Source organism: Mustela putorius, unplaced genomic scaffold (genome assembly GCF_011764305.1).
Source record: "Mustela putorius furo isolate JIRA1106 unplaced genomic scaffold, ASM1176430v1.1 tig00003850_pilon_pilon_pilon, whole genome shotgun sequence".
Classification (NCBI taxonomy): Eukaryota; Metazoa; Chordata; class Mammalia; order Carnivora; family Mustelidae; genus Mustela; species Mustela putorius.
In genome coordinates this window covers 9,136,158-9,154,330 of record NW_025422002.1, presented here as the reverse complement: position 1 = coordinate 9,154,330, position 18,173 = coordinate 9,136,158, and the positions used below count along the sequence as shown (strand labels likewise).

Here is an 18,173-nt window from a genome sequence, read left to right as displayed (position 1 = left end):
CTTAGCCTTTTGGAAAGAAGCCATCTAATTCTAAAGAATTAGAGAAAATAGCTCTGATACGTATTATATCAGCCAAGATCCAGATGAGCTCTGTTTCTTATTATCCCTTTCCTTTCGGAGAGTTTCCTAGCATGGAGGGTGCCACCTTTGTCATAAAACCTTTGTCTGGAACTGGGATTGCCTTTCAGCTTTGGGGTGGAAAGAGGTTTCAGAGAGGGAACAATGTCCTGGCTACCAAGTGAAATTGGTCCCCAGACCACTCTTGATATGAAATGGATGGGCGATAGAGCCGAGTGTGTGTCCCCGTGCAGGACCCCTTACCAAGATGACAGAGAGCAGTCATGGTTTGGGCAAAACCTGGAGACTCTCCATCTGACTGTCAGGTTGACAACCGAATAACAACCTGACCAAAAGAAGTACGTGTACCCATCAGAAGGCACTTTTGACTTGGAAAACAGAAGGAAAAAATCAAAGTCAGAAGCCAGCCATGGGGCTGCCAGACACTTTGAGACTTGGGAATGTAGCTTCTCATTAGCTCATAAGTATTTCTGGAACCATGTAAACTGCTCTTTAGTTGTTCCAGAATGAGGTGTTTTCCTTTGCAATTGTGGGCATTTCATTTAGAATATTTGGCATTTTCTTCCAGGTCCCTATTTTGATACCCTTTCATTTAAAAAAAAAAAAAAAAAGCTTCTCTTAAAATACGTGAACATTTAGGTGCAGTCTCGGCTCATTCTCTCAGACCATAAGCTATTTAGAACTCAGGATAATTTTCCAAACTGATTTCTTTTAGTGGAGTTACACTGGTTGTATGTGGTGTGAAAACCACCTGTGGGGGTGTGAGGTAGGGGGCGGGGGTGAGAATTTAACTTGGGAAAGGAAATGATAGTTTTTAAGCTCTGGACCCAAGCGAATCCGAATCCGTACCATTCAGGGAAGCAAGCCATGAAGTTTTTCCTAGGTGGGAAGGCATGGGTTGCCCTGATTTAGAAATTCAACTTGCATACCCTCTCACATGGTAAAATGAGAAGCCAAGAACACTGTGTCTTCTCCATCTCTGAGGTGGATTTTTTGGTATGAGTTGTTTCCAGTTGATCTGAAGTCTCCTATTACATGCATATTACTGTCCATACCACCCAGTTAGGTAACATCTTCATAAGGGGCTGGAGGTGGAGAGAGGGAGAAACTCTTATCAAATTAAACAGACACTCTAAGGTGAATCCTGATTGTAGGAATGGAGTGCTTTCATTTAATGCGTGCTTTGGAAGTAAGGATACAAGACACTCAACTTCTGTCCTCCATTTCTACACACTCACAGAGGACAGCACTTGACTAATTTTGAAAGACCCAAGTTGCATTTTAAACTGTTAAATAAATCACCGATTATATAAATAAAGACCAGCCGCCTCCTCCATTGTCTAATCAGCTTGGTGGGGGCGGGGGGAGGGTGGAGAGGCACTGGGCAAATCAGGCCTATCTCCTGATTTTGTAAATAAACTTTCACTGAAATCCAGGCATGCTAATTTGTTTACGCACTGTCTGTGGCTCCTTTCCCACCACAAGAGCAGAACTGAGTAGTTGTAACAGAGGCCATATGGCTTGCAAAGTCTAAACTATTTGCTATCTGGCTCTTTACAGAAAAAGTTAGCTGACCCTGGTCTAAGGTTATGCAAATTGCCCACCCACAGAGCAGCCAGAGCCCACAGGTATGTTTTGATGGGGTTTTAAAAAGTGAAGCAACAAACAGGCACACCAACTGCATGACCCCTGCTGTTGGCACTGGGCCTCCTTCCTCTGTTACGCTCACTGCCTGACACGCATAGGCCCTAGAGGCCACCCCTGGATAGCAGACTCAGGAAGGGGCTTGGCTTGGAAGTCTGGAGACCGGGTGTGCTGTCTTGCTCCACTTTGAGCTTACCCTGTGATCCTTCTAAAGCTACTTCTACTCCCTAGCCTCAGTTTCCCCATGTCTTACCTGGCTTCTAAGGGGCCCTTTCAACTCTAACATGCTCCAGCCTTGCTGAAGGCACGCTGAAGCTATTTTCTGGGTGACAGGGAAGGACCAGGCTGCCATTGGCCTATTTGCAAGGAGCCCCGGGGATATTTTGGGAAGGGACATAGGCTGGATTCTGCTTGTCTGAATAGATAATTGTCCTGTTATTTGTTACCCAAGTGTGGTCCTCAGGCCAGCAGCCTTAACATCACCCAGTGCTTGTTAGAAATGCCTGGTCTCAGGCCTCAGCCCAGACCTGCTGAACCTGAACCTACATTTTCACAAGCCCTCGGGTGATTCTCATAAACACTAGGTGAGAGAAGTTCTTCTCTAGAACGTCACCTTCCTAATGTGATGTAGCAGCAAAGTAAATTAGAGGTGGCAGGGGATTTCCATTCTTGAGTTGCCTGCCATCCTAAGGTGAGTTAGGTGAGAGACATAAAATGTGTGGTCTTATGGATGCAAGGTTTCCCTGGGCACTTGCTTAAGACATTGTGGGGCCCATTGGGAGTCTGAGGGTCAACAGAAGTGCTCACCATTCTTAAAGCACACATGCAGGACAGATGCCGCCTGGCTTTGAAATGGCAGCTTGACTTCACCAGTAAAGAAATTTACTATATTCACAACTCTGTGTGTGTGTGTGTGTGTGTGTGTGTGTGTGTGTATAGCAAAATGTTGAAACGACCTCTCAGTGGGGAGGTCCTATTTGGGCATTTGCCAGAAGGTCTCAGGAAATCAGATATGAGGAAATGGATGAGCATGTTTGCTGATGGACTTTAAGAAATATACACTGATTTAAAAAAAAAAAATCTCTGCTTCCAAGAGTAGAGGAGATTGCATTTGAGTCCCCTTCTTCGGGTCCGCTGTCCGCTAATGCAAACGACGATGGTAATGGCGATAGTAATGGTAGCAGCCAATCCTACTGAGTGCTTACTCCATGCCAGGAGCTGTTCTCAGTCTTTTAACGTGCATAAACCCCTTTTATCCTCAGAGCAGCCCAATAAAGTAAATGCGATTACTATCCCATTTTATAATGGAGAAATTTGGGAAGGAAGTGAAATGCTTTATCTAAGGCGACCCAGCAGAGCGGGGATCAGAATGGAGGCATCTCGCTCCACACTGTCAGTGGCAATGTTATGCTGCCAGGCACGCTGAAGCTATTTGCTGGGTGACAGGGAAGGACCAGGCTGCCATTGGCCTATTTGCAAGGAGCCCCGGGGATATTTTGGGAAGGGACATAGGCTGGATTCTGCTTGTCTGAATAGATAATTGTCCTGTTATTTGTTGCTCCTCCCTGATAAATTTAACTCTTTCACAGCAGGACCTATGCCTCCTTTGTCTGCCATTGTATTCTAATACCTCTTAGGACCAGGCTCGGGCCATAATGAGTGCTGAGTAAATACCTGGTGAATGAATGAAGGCTGAACTAGTGAGTGAGTGGCCTCTTGCGTGGAGGACAAATCACAGAGTTTGACATAGATGCAGTCTGGTCAAGGGCTGAATCACTTACACAATTGGCTGCGATTCTGAACCTCTGAAGAAATCACTGAGGGCTTCCTGAAAGAAGGAGTGCTTGTGCTGAGTCTGGAAAAAGAGTGGCAGAAGGCTGGTCTTTCAGGTGGGAACGAGTATTGAAAGCACCGCTTTTGCAAGCTCTTGTCCAAGATGTCACAAACACCTCTCCCACTGAGGTGGATCACACAGACAATGTATTGAACTATTGAACAGACACCTTCCTGCTTGGCTTGGGGCTTTGGCTGGAGCATGTTCTTCTGTCCAGCTTTGGCACCAGACGGTCCCCTTGCATTGGCCAAGGATGCCCGCCTGTCTGCTCCTTCTCCCTCCCCTGCTTATCAGCCAAAGATGAACTCTGGAGAGCTGGCCTGTCAACCGAAGCACAAACCATTCCCTTGTAGGGCAAAGGCTTGTGATTCTTTGCAACAATATTTCATAATTTATACATTTGATTAAAAACTGGAACCTGTGCCAGCAGCCTGCGTAATCTAACATATTGGGATCATTAGCTGCTTGTGTCACTCTTCTATTTTAAAACTTTCCATATTTGAACTCATGGAAGTACATCCTTCACATTTATTAAACTTTTCCCATAAAAACAGTTTAGTAAGACTCCATCATCTTTCATAGAGTTAAATAAAAAAAGACCACAATAAAACCCTTTAGACATTTCCTTTAGGGAATACCATTTTATTTAGGCCTTTACAAACATTTGTCTTTTCTTGCCAGTAATTTAAAAAAAATATCAAGACAAATGAGATTTTTAGTGGCTTGATAATTAGTTCAAGATGAGCTTTGTGACTTGGCTTCTATCCTGGCTCTTCGGGGCAGGTCCTCCTAGGCCTCTCAGGAACCTGCATTCCCCAGTCCTGGGACAATCTTAGTCCCTTTGGTTCCTGGGGTTGGTTCTCCTCCAACTTCTCAGATCGTTCCTTTTCTGTGCCTTTCTCCTGTTGTTTCACCACCCCCGCCCCTCTGTAGAGAACCAAGCCAGCTCTACTTGGCCCAGCAGGCTCTTTTCCCCCTCTACCTCCAGTTCTAACAGGGCTTCTCTCTTACTCCCCCTCCACTGCCCCCCCCCCCCCCCCCCCCCCGCAGGAGAAGCCTGTTTCGGGTGATTTGCTTATGACCCCCTTTGTGAATCCCCTTTCCTCTGCCTGCAGTTCTGGTTGGCATTTGACTGAGATACTGTGGATCACAGTACCCCAGTCCACTAGCACACTGATTGGTTGAGGGATAGGCACGTGACCCACATTGGGCCAATCAGAGTCATTCCCAGAAAGCCCCAGAAAGAGGCGGTCCTTTTCCTTCGGACTCACTAGCTCCAAGGGCAAAAGTGACCCTCTGGTTGGTGGCTGCTACCATCTAGCTGAGTTTACCTGCTGATGAAGCCAACATGGAGAGAAACAGAGGTGAGACGTGGAGAGAGGAATCAGATTCTTAACTACGTAATTAGAGTTACTAGATCCAGTTGTTCCTGAAGCTGACCCTCCTCTTGAACTTTCTGAGAAGGAAGTGGATTCTAGAATGTGGATTCCCTGTCATTCTTGTTACTTGTTTAAATTGGTTTGAGTTGGAGTGCCCTCACTCGCTCCAACATCGTCACAGGTAATATTTATTCTGTTCAAATCCTTTCTGTTATTCAAGAAACAGTGTTATCCCAAACTCAGACCAAAGAACCACTTTATGCTGAGTTTCTGTTCTATAACAGAATGGAGAGACCATTTTGCTTCAAATTAGTGGAATCTGACCGAATGTAAATAGCAGTTGAGATAAAGAGACAATGCACTTCTTCCTTCAATACCTCACCTCCAATATAGGCCATTGTACAGTCTTGTTTTTTTATGTAATTTTCTTGTATTTGATTGCAAGCATTTGAAGCCAAACTCTGATAACCCATTGAGTCAAGCACTCGTGTCACTATCTCTTGCGTCCCCATGGAACAGACTTGATTAAAAATCCCAATGAACTAAGGAGTGTCATGGCTTTAGAAGTACATAATGCCCCCAAATGTTTTGCGTATGAGTCACGTTGTTTTTGGCTAGAATCAGCAAGACCCCACTAATGAGAGACTGTATGATGAGGGAATATGTCCCACAAGGAGGAAATATCTCACTCTGCTTAAAGAATAATGAAATATATTGTCTCATGGAATAAGAAGCCCAGGGGTGTGGTCACTGGCTGGGTGACATAACCAAGTATCTAGGCTCTCTGACTTGCATGTCCATCATCCTCAGCTTACTGGCTTGGTCAGCGGCAATTCCAACCCAACTGCACTCCGCTCAAGAAGAGGGACCTCCTTGAGAAATGGCTGACTCCAAAGCTGAAGTAAAGAAAATACCGGATGAGCCGTGAACTCCTGATTGTGCCAGAACGTTAAAGCTGTGTGTAAAGAATGATGGTGACACATCAAAAGGATATAGTCAGATTGAAAGAGCTTTCTTTGGTCAAATTTGGGACAATTTGAACATCCAAATAAATAACGATAGTATTAGATTATTAGCAATTGAGCATCAAAATCAAGAATGATAGTGTTAGCTTAAATGTGATTTCATAAAATAGAAAAATGTATCTCCAAACTGATATAAGTAAGGGAATGAACAAATAGAAGACAGAACTTTTTCTTGTAGTGAATACTAACTAATAAACATAGAAGGGATGACTCAATTAGAAAAACAACATTTGGCAGCTCTCATAGTAATTAATTCAGTCAGGAAACATCAAAGGATACTTAGAAACACTAGGTGGCATGTTGATGAGCAACAGGATATTAACATCGTATCCAATACACGCATATCTCATCTTATTACACTTTGCTTTATTGCATTTCACAGATATTATGGATTTTTTTGTTTTGTTTTTTATTTTATTTTATATTTTTAATTTATTTGACAGAGAGAGAGATCATAGGTAGGCAGAGAGGCAGGCAGAGAGAGAGGAGGAAGCAGGCTCCCCGCTGAGCAGAGAGCCCAATGTGGGGCTCGATCTCAGGACCCTGGAATCATGACCTGAACCAAAGGCAGAGTCTTAACCCACTGAGCCTCCCAGGCACCCCTTGTTTTTTGTTTTTTGTCTGTTTTTCACAAATTGAAGATTTGTGGCAACTCTACCTTTTGGTAATTTCTGTAATATTTCAAATTTTTTCATTATTATTATGTTTGTTACCATTATCTGTGATCATTGGTTATGACTTGCTGTAAGCTCAGATGATGGTTCTCATTTTTTAGCAATAAAGTATTTTTAAATGAAGGCATGTACATTGTTTTTTTAGACATAATGCTATTCCACGCTTAATAGACTTAATAGATTATGGTATCGTGTAAACATAATTTTTATATGCACTGGGAAACCAAAAAACTTGTTTTCCTCACTTTATTGGCAATATTCACTGTATTGCAGTGATGTGGAACTGAACCCACAGTATCTCCAAGACTTCCCACAAATTACTCATTTAATACAAAGGGGAACAGAGTAACTTCACAAGGGAAAAAAACCTAGCTTCATCAAGTGTTGAAAATTAATGGACATTCTACTTAATAAGTGGCCTCCTTAGATGTTGAGGTCATAAATGTCAAGGAAGGAATGAGAAACACTTCCAAACTACAGAACACTGAAGAGATAAGATACCTAAATGGAATGCGTCATCCCGGACTGGACCTTTTCGTAGTAAAAGATATTATTAGTACAATTGGTGTGTCTGAGGATTCAATGGTAGAGTGTTAATTTCTGATTTTTTTTTTTAAAGATTTTATTTATTTATTTGACAGACAGAGATCACAAGTAGGCAGAAAGGCAGGTAGAGAGAGAGGAGGGGAAGCAGGCTCCCTGCTGAACAGAGAGCCCGACGTGGGGCTCGATCCCAGGACCCTGGGATCATGACCTTGGCTGAAGGCAGAGGCTTAACCCACTGAGCCACCCAGGTGCCCCTAATTTCTGATTTTGATGGTGGTTTTGTGGTTATGCAGGAGAATGCTTTTGTTCATGGGCATTATACACTAAAATACTCAGGAGTGATGGGGCATTGTGTCAGCCACCTCCTCACAAGGTTCACGAAGAAAAGCTCTTTGTTTTTGTCTTGAAACTTTTTTTTTGTAAGTTTGAAATTATGAAAAAAAAGAAAGAAGAAAAAAAAGCAGGGCTCTTTATTCCAGAGCCTGTCCTTCCATTAAGGAAGAACAGTTTTGTTTTTTTTTTTACATTTAAAAAAATTTTTTCTTTTCAGTGTAACAGTATTCATTGTTTTTGCACCACACCCAGTGCTCCATGCAATCCGTGCCCTCCCTAATACCCACCACCTGGTTCCCCCAACCTCTCACCCCCCGCCCCTTCAAAACCCTCAGATTGTTTTTCAGAGTCCATAGTCTCCCATGGTTCACCTCCCCTTCCAATATCCCTCAACTCCCTTCTCCTCTCCATCTCCCCTTGTCCTCCATGCTATTTGTTATGCTCCACAAATAAGTGACACCATATGATAATTGACTCTCTCTGCTTGACTTATTTCACTCAGCATAATCTCTTCCAGTCCTGTCCATGTTGCGACAAAAGCTGGGTATTCATCCTTTCTGATGGAGGCATAATACTCCATAGTGTATATAGACCACATCTTCCTTATCCATTCGTCCATTGAAGGGCATCTTGGTTCTTTCCACAGTTTGGCGACCGTGGCCATTGCTGCTATGAATATTGGGGTAGAGGGGAGACAAGATGGCGGGGAAGGAGGAGAAAGAACAGTTTTCTAAGCAGCTCCCCAGTGGGGTAGCCCATTTGCCAGACCTGAATTACATACAGCAGAGGAGAGAGCATGTATTCAGTAATCTCTCTGTCAAGCCATTACCACCACTGCCATTACCACCAATGCCCAGGGCCATTGGCAACGGTGAGTCCCGCAAGGGCCCTCAGCTCTTTGTGCTTGCATTTCGTTGCCAGTGGCTATCCTGAGGATTGGCGAACCAAAGATAGTGAGACTATCCTCTTAAGAAGTTCGGGGGGGGGGGGGGAGCATTTCCCCAACGAGTAATGATAGCTCAGTAGCATCAGTCAATGATCACAGAGCACCTGGGGTACTCTGAGAGCACAAAGGAACCTGGAACTCCCCGGAGGGCAGGGTGAGGCCAGGGAAGTTTTCTAGAGAATGGGAGTTAATGGGAATGGCAGCTCCTGTTTTTGCTGAATGGGGGTGGGGGGGGGCGGGAAATCAGCTCAAAGTAACACTGTCGGCTTTTATTTATTTATATTTAAAGATTTTATTTATTTATTTGACAGAGAGAGACAGCTAGAGAGTGAGCAAGAGAAGGGAGAGTGGGAGAGGGAGAAAAAAGTAGGGAGCCCAATGTAGGGCTCAATCCCAGGACCCTGGAATCATGACCTGAGCCAAAGGCAGATGCTTAACCCACTGAGCCTCTCAGGCACCTTAGCACCGTAGGCATTGAAAGCATACCAGCTTGCGGTTCTGCTATAGAATGCCACTCAGCCATGGTGGTTCCACAGGTGAGGCAGTAGTGGAGCACAGTGTGGGGAACTCTGGGGAGAGGCAACAGCCTGAGCAATGGTGCAGAGGTAGGGAAATCCTGGAACATGTCTAGGGCCTGACAAGCTCTTCACCTGGCTTCTGAGCAGGGAGCAGGAAGCAAGGTGGTTTGGGGCCAGTAAATTAAGAAGCTTGATTGTAAGGTTAAAAAGTTTTGCCTTTCTTCTGGGTGTGCAACAGGGAGCCCCTGACTGTTTTAGAAGAGGCCTGTGTTTCTGAGCATTTCATCTGGGCAGTGTGTGGAGGGTTCATGGTAGGGTCACACACTAGGTGACTATTGTCAGTCTGGGTAGAAAATGTTCAAGGTGAAACATGGCCCTGGGGATGGAGGGAAAGCAATGACAGAGGGAAAAGACTGTGCTGAGTGACACTGCTGACAGGAGGGGAGCGTCAGGATTTACACGTTCCATGTGGGAGCATGGGTGTCATCCTTCCACATGGAGTAGACATGAGGATGGCAGGAGCATGCTCTGGATGGTATCTGGTGGGGTCTGAAGAGGGACATCATTCCTACCCACAGTGGTGTGGACAAAAAATCCAGGACAAAATCAGTCGAGTATCATGCTGGGGTTTCAGCAGAGGAGAGAGCATGTATTCAGTAATCTCTCTGTCAAGCCATTACCACCACTGCTTAAAACTCTCCAAAGGCTCCCCATTGCTCTTTGGACAGAGACTATTCTTTTCCATTGCCCATAAAATTGGTACACCTCTTGTGTCTCACACCGATCCTCCCTCCCTCTATGCACCACACTAGCCTTCTTTCAGTCCCACTCATGGGCCACAGTCACCTCTGTATTTCCAACACTAGTGAATAGGTATTGAATAAACTGATGTTCAACCACAGGGCCTTTGCACATGACATCCGGGCATCCATCCTTAACTATTTCCTTTCCCTCTTTGCTTGCTCAGAGTTCACTCACCTTTTAGATCTCAGTCCAAGTGTCACTTTTCCAGAAGCACCTCCTCTGACCTCCCTAACTAGGTCCAGGTTCTTTATAAATACATGTATCTCCCCTTTCTGTAACTTTTTAATGACTTGTAGGAGTATTTGCCTAAGGCCCATTCCCCCATAGACTATAAAATCCAGGGGGTAAGGGATACTGTTCTTTCTGTAAACACTCTATGTACTATACTCAGTATGGGTAATAGAACTCTGTAATGCCCAGTGGTATCTGCAGAGTGAATTAGTGAGTGAGTGAATGAATGAGGGAATATTCCACTGGTGCCTCTGGGAAGGGATTGAGAAGTAGGTTATGCCTCAGGATAGACAGAATTTCAACAGGTGGTGTTGGTCTTCAAGAAACCAGCACAAAACTAGCAAAAGCACGGAAGAGGGCTTGATCAAAGGCAGTTGGTGACTGTCTAGATGAAATAAGGAGATGGAAATCAAGAGAAACAGAGAGTTCCAAGGCCAGAAAAAAGACAAGCCAGATATTGGAAAGATCCAAATGTCAGGGAGGTCTTGGTTCTTAACTTGAGTCCTGGGGAGCCATGGAGGGTGGGGGAGGAAGGGAACACCCCCAAAGCTTCTCTGTGGGGAGACAGACATGACAGGGAAGCAGGTAGCTGGAGACAGGAACTGGAAACAGAAAACCACCAGGCAATTGTAATACCTTTGGTCAAACATGCAAAGTCAGGGTGTTGTAGGTAAAGGATGAGCAGAGTGAGATTCGTATGGGGAAATGAAAGAACCTTGGCAACAGATGGGAAGTTGAAGAACAAACACAAGCTACAGGTGACTGGGCTGTGAGCTTAGAAGACTCGTGTCTTTTTTGTCTTTGGATCCCTCCACAGAAAAAAGATAACTTTTCTTAGAAGTCGTGGAAAGGAAACTAATCTGGGAGCTGCATATGTTCAGAGAGGCCATAAAAAGAGAGGAAATCTGGCCCAAAGACCCATTCTGTTTGGCTTATTCAGTGTCCAGTTGGCAACAATTAAAAGCACAGAGATTTCTCATAAACATCCCATATTTCTTCAAGACTGCGCACACTGGTCACCGTGTCCCCCGGGGCACCAGTTGGCTGAGCTCCGGTGGCTCCACGTGCCTGCTCCCCAAACTCCACCTGGTCTTACTCCCAGAGGAGTTCCCTCATTACCTGTGAGGGCAGCTGACCTCCCGGACGCTGCTCTCTGGGGTAGCAGGAAACATGACACATTCCCTCATGGATCTGGGGCTTCCTAGAATGGGGGACAAAGGGATTCAGCCTGGAAGACCTACACCCTCAAAGAAATCTGATGAGACACAGGTGACAAAGAGACATGCCAGCCCTTAGGGCACTTCCTGCCACCACGAGCAGTCAGGGTCACAGGGCTCACTGGACACAATGAAATCACACCGTGGTGTGAATAACTACACTGGGACATATGTGGACTTCATAAAACTTTTATTGATACATTTATCATGCCGAAAAAGATTTTTATTTAAAATTCCAATTCCATTTGAAAAGGAGGCCACAAATGATTGTTGGGGTCCCAGCCTGTTCCGGGAGGAGCGCCCCCGTTCGTGAGAAAGCACGCACATTCTACAGCTACGTGATCTGATCACCCAGAACTGCATTCTGGGAAACTCCTAGAGATCCTTTGCAGGATGCCAGCTGTGTCTTTAGTTGGTAGCTGGAAAACAACAACAAAATAACTCCATTCTAAGACTCCTCAGAACGTTGTTGGCTTTGAAACTATTGACCTCAAGGATCTACCACCACCCAATCTAGAATATATGTATGCATATCTATATATATTCCCACTGAAAAAAAAATCAGTGTTTTTGTTCCTTGCTGTTGGCAAGGACAGTTAGGATGGCTTCAGCACACCTGGCCTTTCTTCTTGGTGGGATCCTGTGGGTTCTGGCTATGGATGGGCAGCCCTTCAGGAACGCTTGGACTTGCTGCAAGTCGGGCATAGAAGCTGCCCCTTGGTGACGATGTAAGCCCGGCCACTCAACTGCTGCTCACAGCCCTCACAGACAAAGTGCTTTCGGTGCCAGGCCAGGTCCTCCACGCGCTGGTAGTCCTCCGAGAAAATGATCTAGGGGATGGGAACAGAGGAAATGCATGACTCAAGTTCTGTGCCTAGTAGAGACAGTGCGTGGATGACAAGTTGTAGATGGTGGTTCCTCCTTCCCCATTCTTGTCTTGACCTTTAAATGCATCAGTGGAGGATTCTGACCTAAATCTCAGGCAGTAAGTACAATATTTGGCACAGATCATGATTGCATTTTAGCTTCTTAGATGGGGAAAAAAAAAATTCTCTGCCACAGGCAGGTTTTACTTATTTAGCATCTGTAATACTCCTTGGCCCAAATTCAGAGCCCAGCTGTGTTCAGAGATGTGATTACATACCCCAGTGAACACAGCCCAACTAAGGACCAGTGGTCACACAGGGTCACTTGGGCTTGGAATAAAGTAACATTTTGGAATATGTATATATATATATGCTGAGGAATCCTTGAAGAGAGCCAAATAGTGTACTTCTTAAATACATTTTATGACTTGGGGGTCAAACAGGAATCAGGGAACCAGCTGCATGACATTGGGCAAATTATCCGTCTGTGCCTCAGCTTCCACATCTGTGGAATGGGGACATAAAAACTACCTATCCCACAGGGTTTTATGAGTGCTACATGTGTTACTACATAAGAAGTGTTTGGCATAGTGACTGTTTTATAACCTCTCCGAGCTGTTCTCTTTTCAAACATAAAATGTAGACAATGATGGTCTTTCCCAAAGGGACCGCTGTGAGATGTAAGTGGCACGTCACATATAAAGTATGGAGCAAATGACTGATCCACTGTAAGCCCTTAATGATGGAGTGTTGTGACTCTAGGTATACTACTATCCTCACAAAAATGAGATTGTGGGTGGGTGCGTGGGTGGCTCAGTTGGTTAAGCGTCTGACTTCAGCTCAGGTCATGATCTCAGGGTCCTGGGATGGAGTCCGTGTCACAGGGCTTCATGCTCGGCAGGGAGTCTGTCTCTCCCTCTCTCTCTGCCCCTCCCCCTGCTCATGCTCTCTTTCTCTCTCTCAAATAAAATTTTAAAATCTTTAAAAAGCATGAGGTTGTGGGGCAGGCCTGCTGACAATCCTTTTCTCTCTTAACCTCTCTCGATCACAGTTACTAGGTAAGACCCTTGTAGGATTTCAACTTCATATGGAGAGCAATACGTGGAAGGTGGGAGGAGGGAGGAGGCAGATACTGGCTCAAGACGAAGAAGACATTTCTAACCCTCATATGTGCCAATGATGAAGGTAGTGAGTTTCCTGTTGTCATAGGCATACACACAGTCGTTACCATTATCATAATTATCGTTGTCACTGTTAATATACCTTAGAGTTGGGGCACCTGGGTGGCTCAGTGGGTTAAGGCCTCTGCCTTCGGCTCGGGTCATGATCCCAGGGTTCTGGGATCGAGCCCCACATCGGGCTCTCTGCTCAGCAGGGAGCCTGCTTCCCCTTCTCTCTCTCTCTGCCTGCCTCTCTGCCTACTTGTGGTCTCTGTCTGTCAAATGAATGAATAAAATCTTAAAAAAAAAAATATATATATATACCTTAGAGTTCCTCCAGCCTGAACTCATATTGGAGAGTCAAAGCCCTTTCATGGCATCTCTACTGTGTTAAGTTAATGTTTTAGTATTATACCATATCATACTGTATTATATTGTAAGACTACTAGTAGCTCCTATTTATTAATTACTTGGTCAGGCCCTGTGCCAAGCATTTTCATGCATCATCTCATTTTATCCTCATAGTAACCCCTTGGGATGGGCCTATCTTCCTCCCATTTTATGAGTGGTAAATTGCGGCACAGGCATTATGTAGCCACACCACTAATCGTGTAGAGCCAGGTTTGAATGTGGGCGATCTGCTTTCCAGCGCACACCTCCTCCCCTCGTACCCCCACAGTGTTCTTCTGAGCATTTACTAAGTGCCAGGCGTTGTGCCAAGGATAAGACCTGACAAGAACAATGTGTCCAACCCATCCTGAACAACCCCGTGAGTGTGAACTGATTTCTGCCCCAGTTTGCAAATGAGGACACAGAAGCTGAGCGCAGGATTCCAGCTCCGAACCTCCATCTTTCTATCTGCAGATCATATCCTCAATGAAGCCACATCCACCTTGGCCTCCGGGTCCTCTCCTGTAGTCGTGGGAGGACACTCCCCACTCCCCAGCCCCCTGTCCCCTGCCCCCGGGGCCTCTCACCTCGTCGCAGCCAGAGCACCGGGGCCTCAGGCTCTCGCAGTAATGGCGGCCACACCAGGGCGCACCGTCCTTCCAGAAGTAGATGAGGTCCACCAGCGGCTCAGAGCACTTGACACACAGAAAGCAGGTGGGGTGCCACTGCTTACTGTACCCTGCCCTGTCTGCGTAGACCACAGGGCTGTCGGCGGGGGCCACTTCCTTGCAGAACTCACAGACCTAGAAGGGAATGAAGACACCAGGGATACGAGGTGGTCAGGAGAACACTGTGACACGGGTTCAAGTTTCCACTCTCATCTCTTTATTTCCTGAGGGCCCTCCAGCAAGTTAATGTACCTCTCTGTTCCTCAGTGTTCTCATCTTCAGTGTGGGATAACAACATTGCCTACCTGGTAGGTTGTTGTGAGGACTAAATACAGTACTTGTTAAGCTCAGGGAACCTCAAATTTTTATCCTCCAGGACCCTTTATGTTCTTACTAATTATTAAGAACCCCAGAATGGTTTTGCCCATATCGGTAATAGTTGTTGAGATTTACCATAAGAAAATTAAAGCTGAATAAAAACTCAAGTAATTATTTATTAATTCATCTAAAAATAATAAACCAACATATTAATAGACATATTCACCATTAAAAATAACTGTCCCCCCCCCAAAAAAACTTAGTGAGAAGAGAGGCACCACTTTATATTTTTGCAAATCTCTTCACTGACTAGCTCAGTAGAGGACTGTGCCCATAATTGCTGTAGCATTTTATCTTTTGTATTATGTTGTTTTCTTTGCAATATAGGAAGAAAGTCTGACCCCTCACTGGTATGAATTTGGTTAAAGGAAGCGAGGAGTATTTTAACAGCCTTTCCAGATAACTATGGAGATTCTTCCTTGATACTATATCCAAACTGGACAAGTGGTAGTTTCTGAAAAGTCAATGTGGCCTCTGAACCGTATCAATCAACCTTCCATCCTGGTTACATTAAAACCCACGGGACACCTTGCACTTTGAATGGATCTTTTACCCACATGTAGTTATTCTTTAGTGAACTTTTACTTTTAGAAGAGTTCTAGATTTACAGAAAAATTGTGAAGATAGAGAGAGTTCTCATAGACCCCACACCCAATTTCCTCTGTTCTTAACATTTTAGAGTAATATGATATACTTGTCACAATTAGCCAAGATTGGTATGTTATTATTAACTCAAGTCCCAACTTTATTTAGATGCTTTTAGATTTTACCTAATATCCTTTTTCTATTTCCAGGATATGTTACCTTTAGTCCTCATGTTTCCTTTAGGTTCCTCTTGGGTGACTTCTCAGACTTCCCTTGTTTTTTAATTTTTGTTTTGTTTTGTTTGTTTGTTTTTTGAGAGAGAGGGAGAGCACGTGCACATGCATGAGGGGGTTGGGGGGAGAGAGAGAGGGAGAGAGAGAAGCCCAAGGAGGCTTGGTGAGGATGCGGGACTTGATCTCATAACCCCAAGATCATGACCTGAGTTGAGAGTCAGACAATCAACAAACTGAGCTACCCAGGTGCCCCTAGACTTCCATTGTTTTTGATGACGTTGACAGATTGGAGAAGTACCGGTCAGTTGTTTTGTAGAGTGTTACTTTCAATGATTATATCAGGAGGAAAACCACAGAGGTTAATTGCCATTCTCATGACATACTATCCAGAGTACATCCTTCATCCATCGGATCTTTTGAGTCATTTTGGAATTATTTCCTACCCCTCAGAACTCTGGTGAGGCTGATGCTGATGGTAGCTCTGTCATTTCCTTAAGACAGCTCTCCGTCCGGCACTGTGCTCAGCACGGGGCACTCCTTCCAGAAATGCATGCCTTACAGAAATCCCAGAGAGTTACTTCCCCTTCTACTTTAGCTCCCTTTTAAGAAAATCATTATTTCCCTCCAGACATGGCAAAACTGAGGTTCAGAGAGATTCAGTGGTTGCTCAGTAATGCACAGCTGATAGGCAAAGCTGGGATTTGAACATGGGCCAAGCCTGACCCGGAAGCCAAAGGTCTTTCTACTACAGGGTGTGTAGGCGTCGCTGAACCGCAGCCACTGCCAAACCCAGCTGCTGCCTGTCCTTTTAACACCCACCAGCTAAGACTAGATTTTACCTTCACACTCCAGTTCAGTGAAATGTTTTCTCCCAAAAAAGAATTCCATTTTTCTCATTGGCAGACCTGTATCATGGACTGAATTATCGCCCCCCGCTCCCCAATTCCTATGTTCTCCTAATGTGACTGCATTTGGCGTAGGGCCTTTTAGCAGGTTATTAAGGTTAAAAGAGGCCATAAGGGTGGGACCCTACTCAGATAGGACTGGTGTCCTTATAATAAGAAGATAAACCAATCGCCTTCTCTCCCATTCTGTGCACGCACAGAGGAAGTGTGAAGACACACTGGGAAGGCAGCTGTGTACATGCCAGGAGGAGAGGCTTTGTCAGAAACCTACTGCACTGGCACTTTGATCTTGGACTCGTAGCCTCCAGAACGATGAGAAAATAGATTTCTGTTATTTAAGCCACCCAGTCTGTGGCATTCTGTTATGACAGCCTGAGGTGACTAATATAACCTGTATTACAAAAGCCCATACTTAATGATATTATTAGGTTTTGAATTTCAGAAATAGAATACTTGGTTGGTGGGAATTTGTTTTCTCTCTTGTTACATAAAGTACCTACATAACATCATCAGTTTTGGCTCTTGGCCTACAGCACCTGAAATATTTACCACCTGGCCCTCCACAGAAAATGTTTGCAGAGCCTGGCTTTAGAGGAGAACTCGATCTGACTAAGCACCAATTAATTATAGGTCAGCCCCAACAGAGATATTGTTTTGCCATGCAAAGATGAGTAGGCACATTTTAAGAGACGAAACAATTGGCATTCTTAAGTTATAGACTTGAATTACATACTTAGTATATATTCTTATATACAAAGAGGAAATAAAAGTTATGATGATGCAAAGCAGGGAAAGAAAACCAAATGACAAGGAATGCCCCATGTCCTGACAGGGGTCCCTAAGCACAGCAGTTGTCGAATGAATGGCTAGATTAAAAAAAAAAAAGGGTGTGAGTCCTTCACCCAATGAAAACCCTGTTCCCCTGCACATGGTTGAGTCCCAGTTCCCATGGAGCTCACCAGAGGGTCTCAACCAAAGAAAAGTGATGAATCATCATTCACTTATTTTCACCATCCCGTTGGCACAGCTGGGAGGTGTAAAGTCTTTGGCAAGCACTGTATGAGTACCAAGTGAATTTTCTGGCTGGCTGGCTTTCTGTATTTCACAGGACAAAATTTCCAGACCTTTTCCTCCCTAGCAGAAGGGACTTAGTGTCCATCCACCACCCAGCTGGGTATCCCTGTGATATACTAGTGGGGTTCCTGATTCCAGGTTTCCTAGAGGTGTCTTAATGTGGAAGCAGGGGGTGGGATAAAAATGCACCTGGTTGTGTCTGGGGAACATCGGAAAGCACCCACAACCCACAGAAGGAAACGAAGGGATGGGAGGTCAGAAGGTTTGGGGGTTGTGAGCCCAGGTTATGGTTGCAACTTCTGGAGGTAATGGGGAGCCATGACTGGTTCTTGAGGCTGGGAGCACTGTGTTTGGTTCATACTGTAGTGAGATAATTCTAGTGGCAGCAGCAGCGTGGAGGGGGAAGGAAGAGAGAATAATCCGTGCCCACAGAGCTTTGGCCCCGCTACGTCTGAAAGCTCTGTCTCAAGGTCCTCCCTCAGTGAGGAGTATCTCTTCCCTCATTGTTCCTCCAGCATCCCTGGCTCATGGCCTTGTTACTACCAGTAGCCTGCCCTTTTCAAAGCAAACAGTGTCACTGCCATTTTATGAAAACAAGATGTCTGGGTAATGAGCCCTGTCAGCACGTGTCAGAAACCAATTTCCCTCTCTGGCCTCTCAGTTATTTTCTGTACGCTTTCCCCCA

At 44.9% G+C, this 18,173-nt stretch overlaps 1 protein-coding gene across 2 annotated transcripts in view; it reads right to left on the bottom strand.

Annotated features, from left to right (window-relative positions):
• Positions 1-11,402: 11,402 nt before the first annotated feature.
• The window catches only part of LMCD1 (LIM and cysteine rich domains 1), a 58,172-nt gene continuing 51,401 nt past the window's right edge, over positions 11,403-18,173 (bottom strand). For both annotated transcript variants that reach the window (XM_004738426.3, XM_004738424.3), the window contains 2 exons: positions 14,233-14,448; positions 11,403-12,059 (listed from right to left, as the gene is read on the bottom strand). In XM_004738426.3, the coding sequence (XP_004738483.1) occupies positions 11,901-12,059; positions 14,233-14,448 (375 nt within the window). In that variant the 3' untranslated portion in view covers positions 11,403-11,900. The remainder of the gene's footprint in view (positions 12,060-14,232; positions 14,449-18,173) is intronic.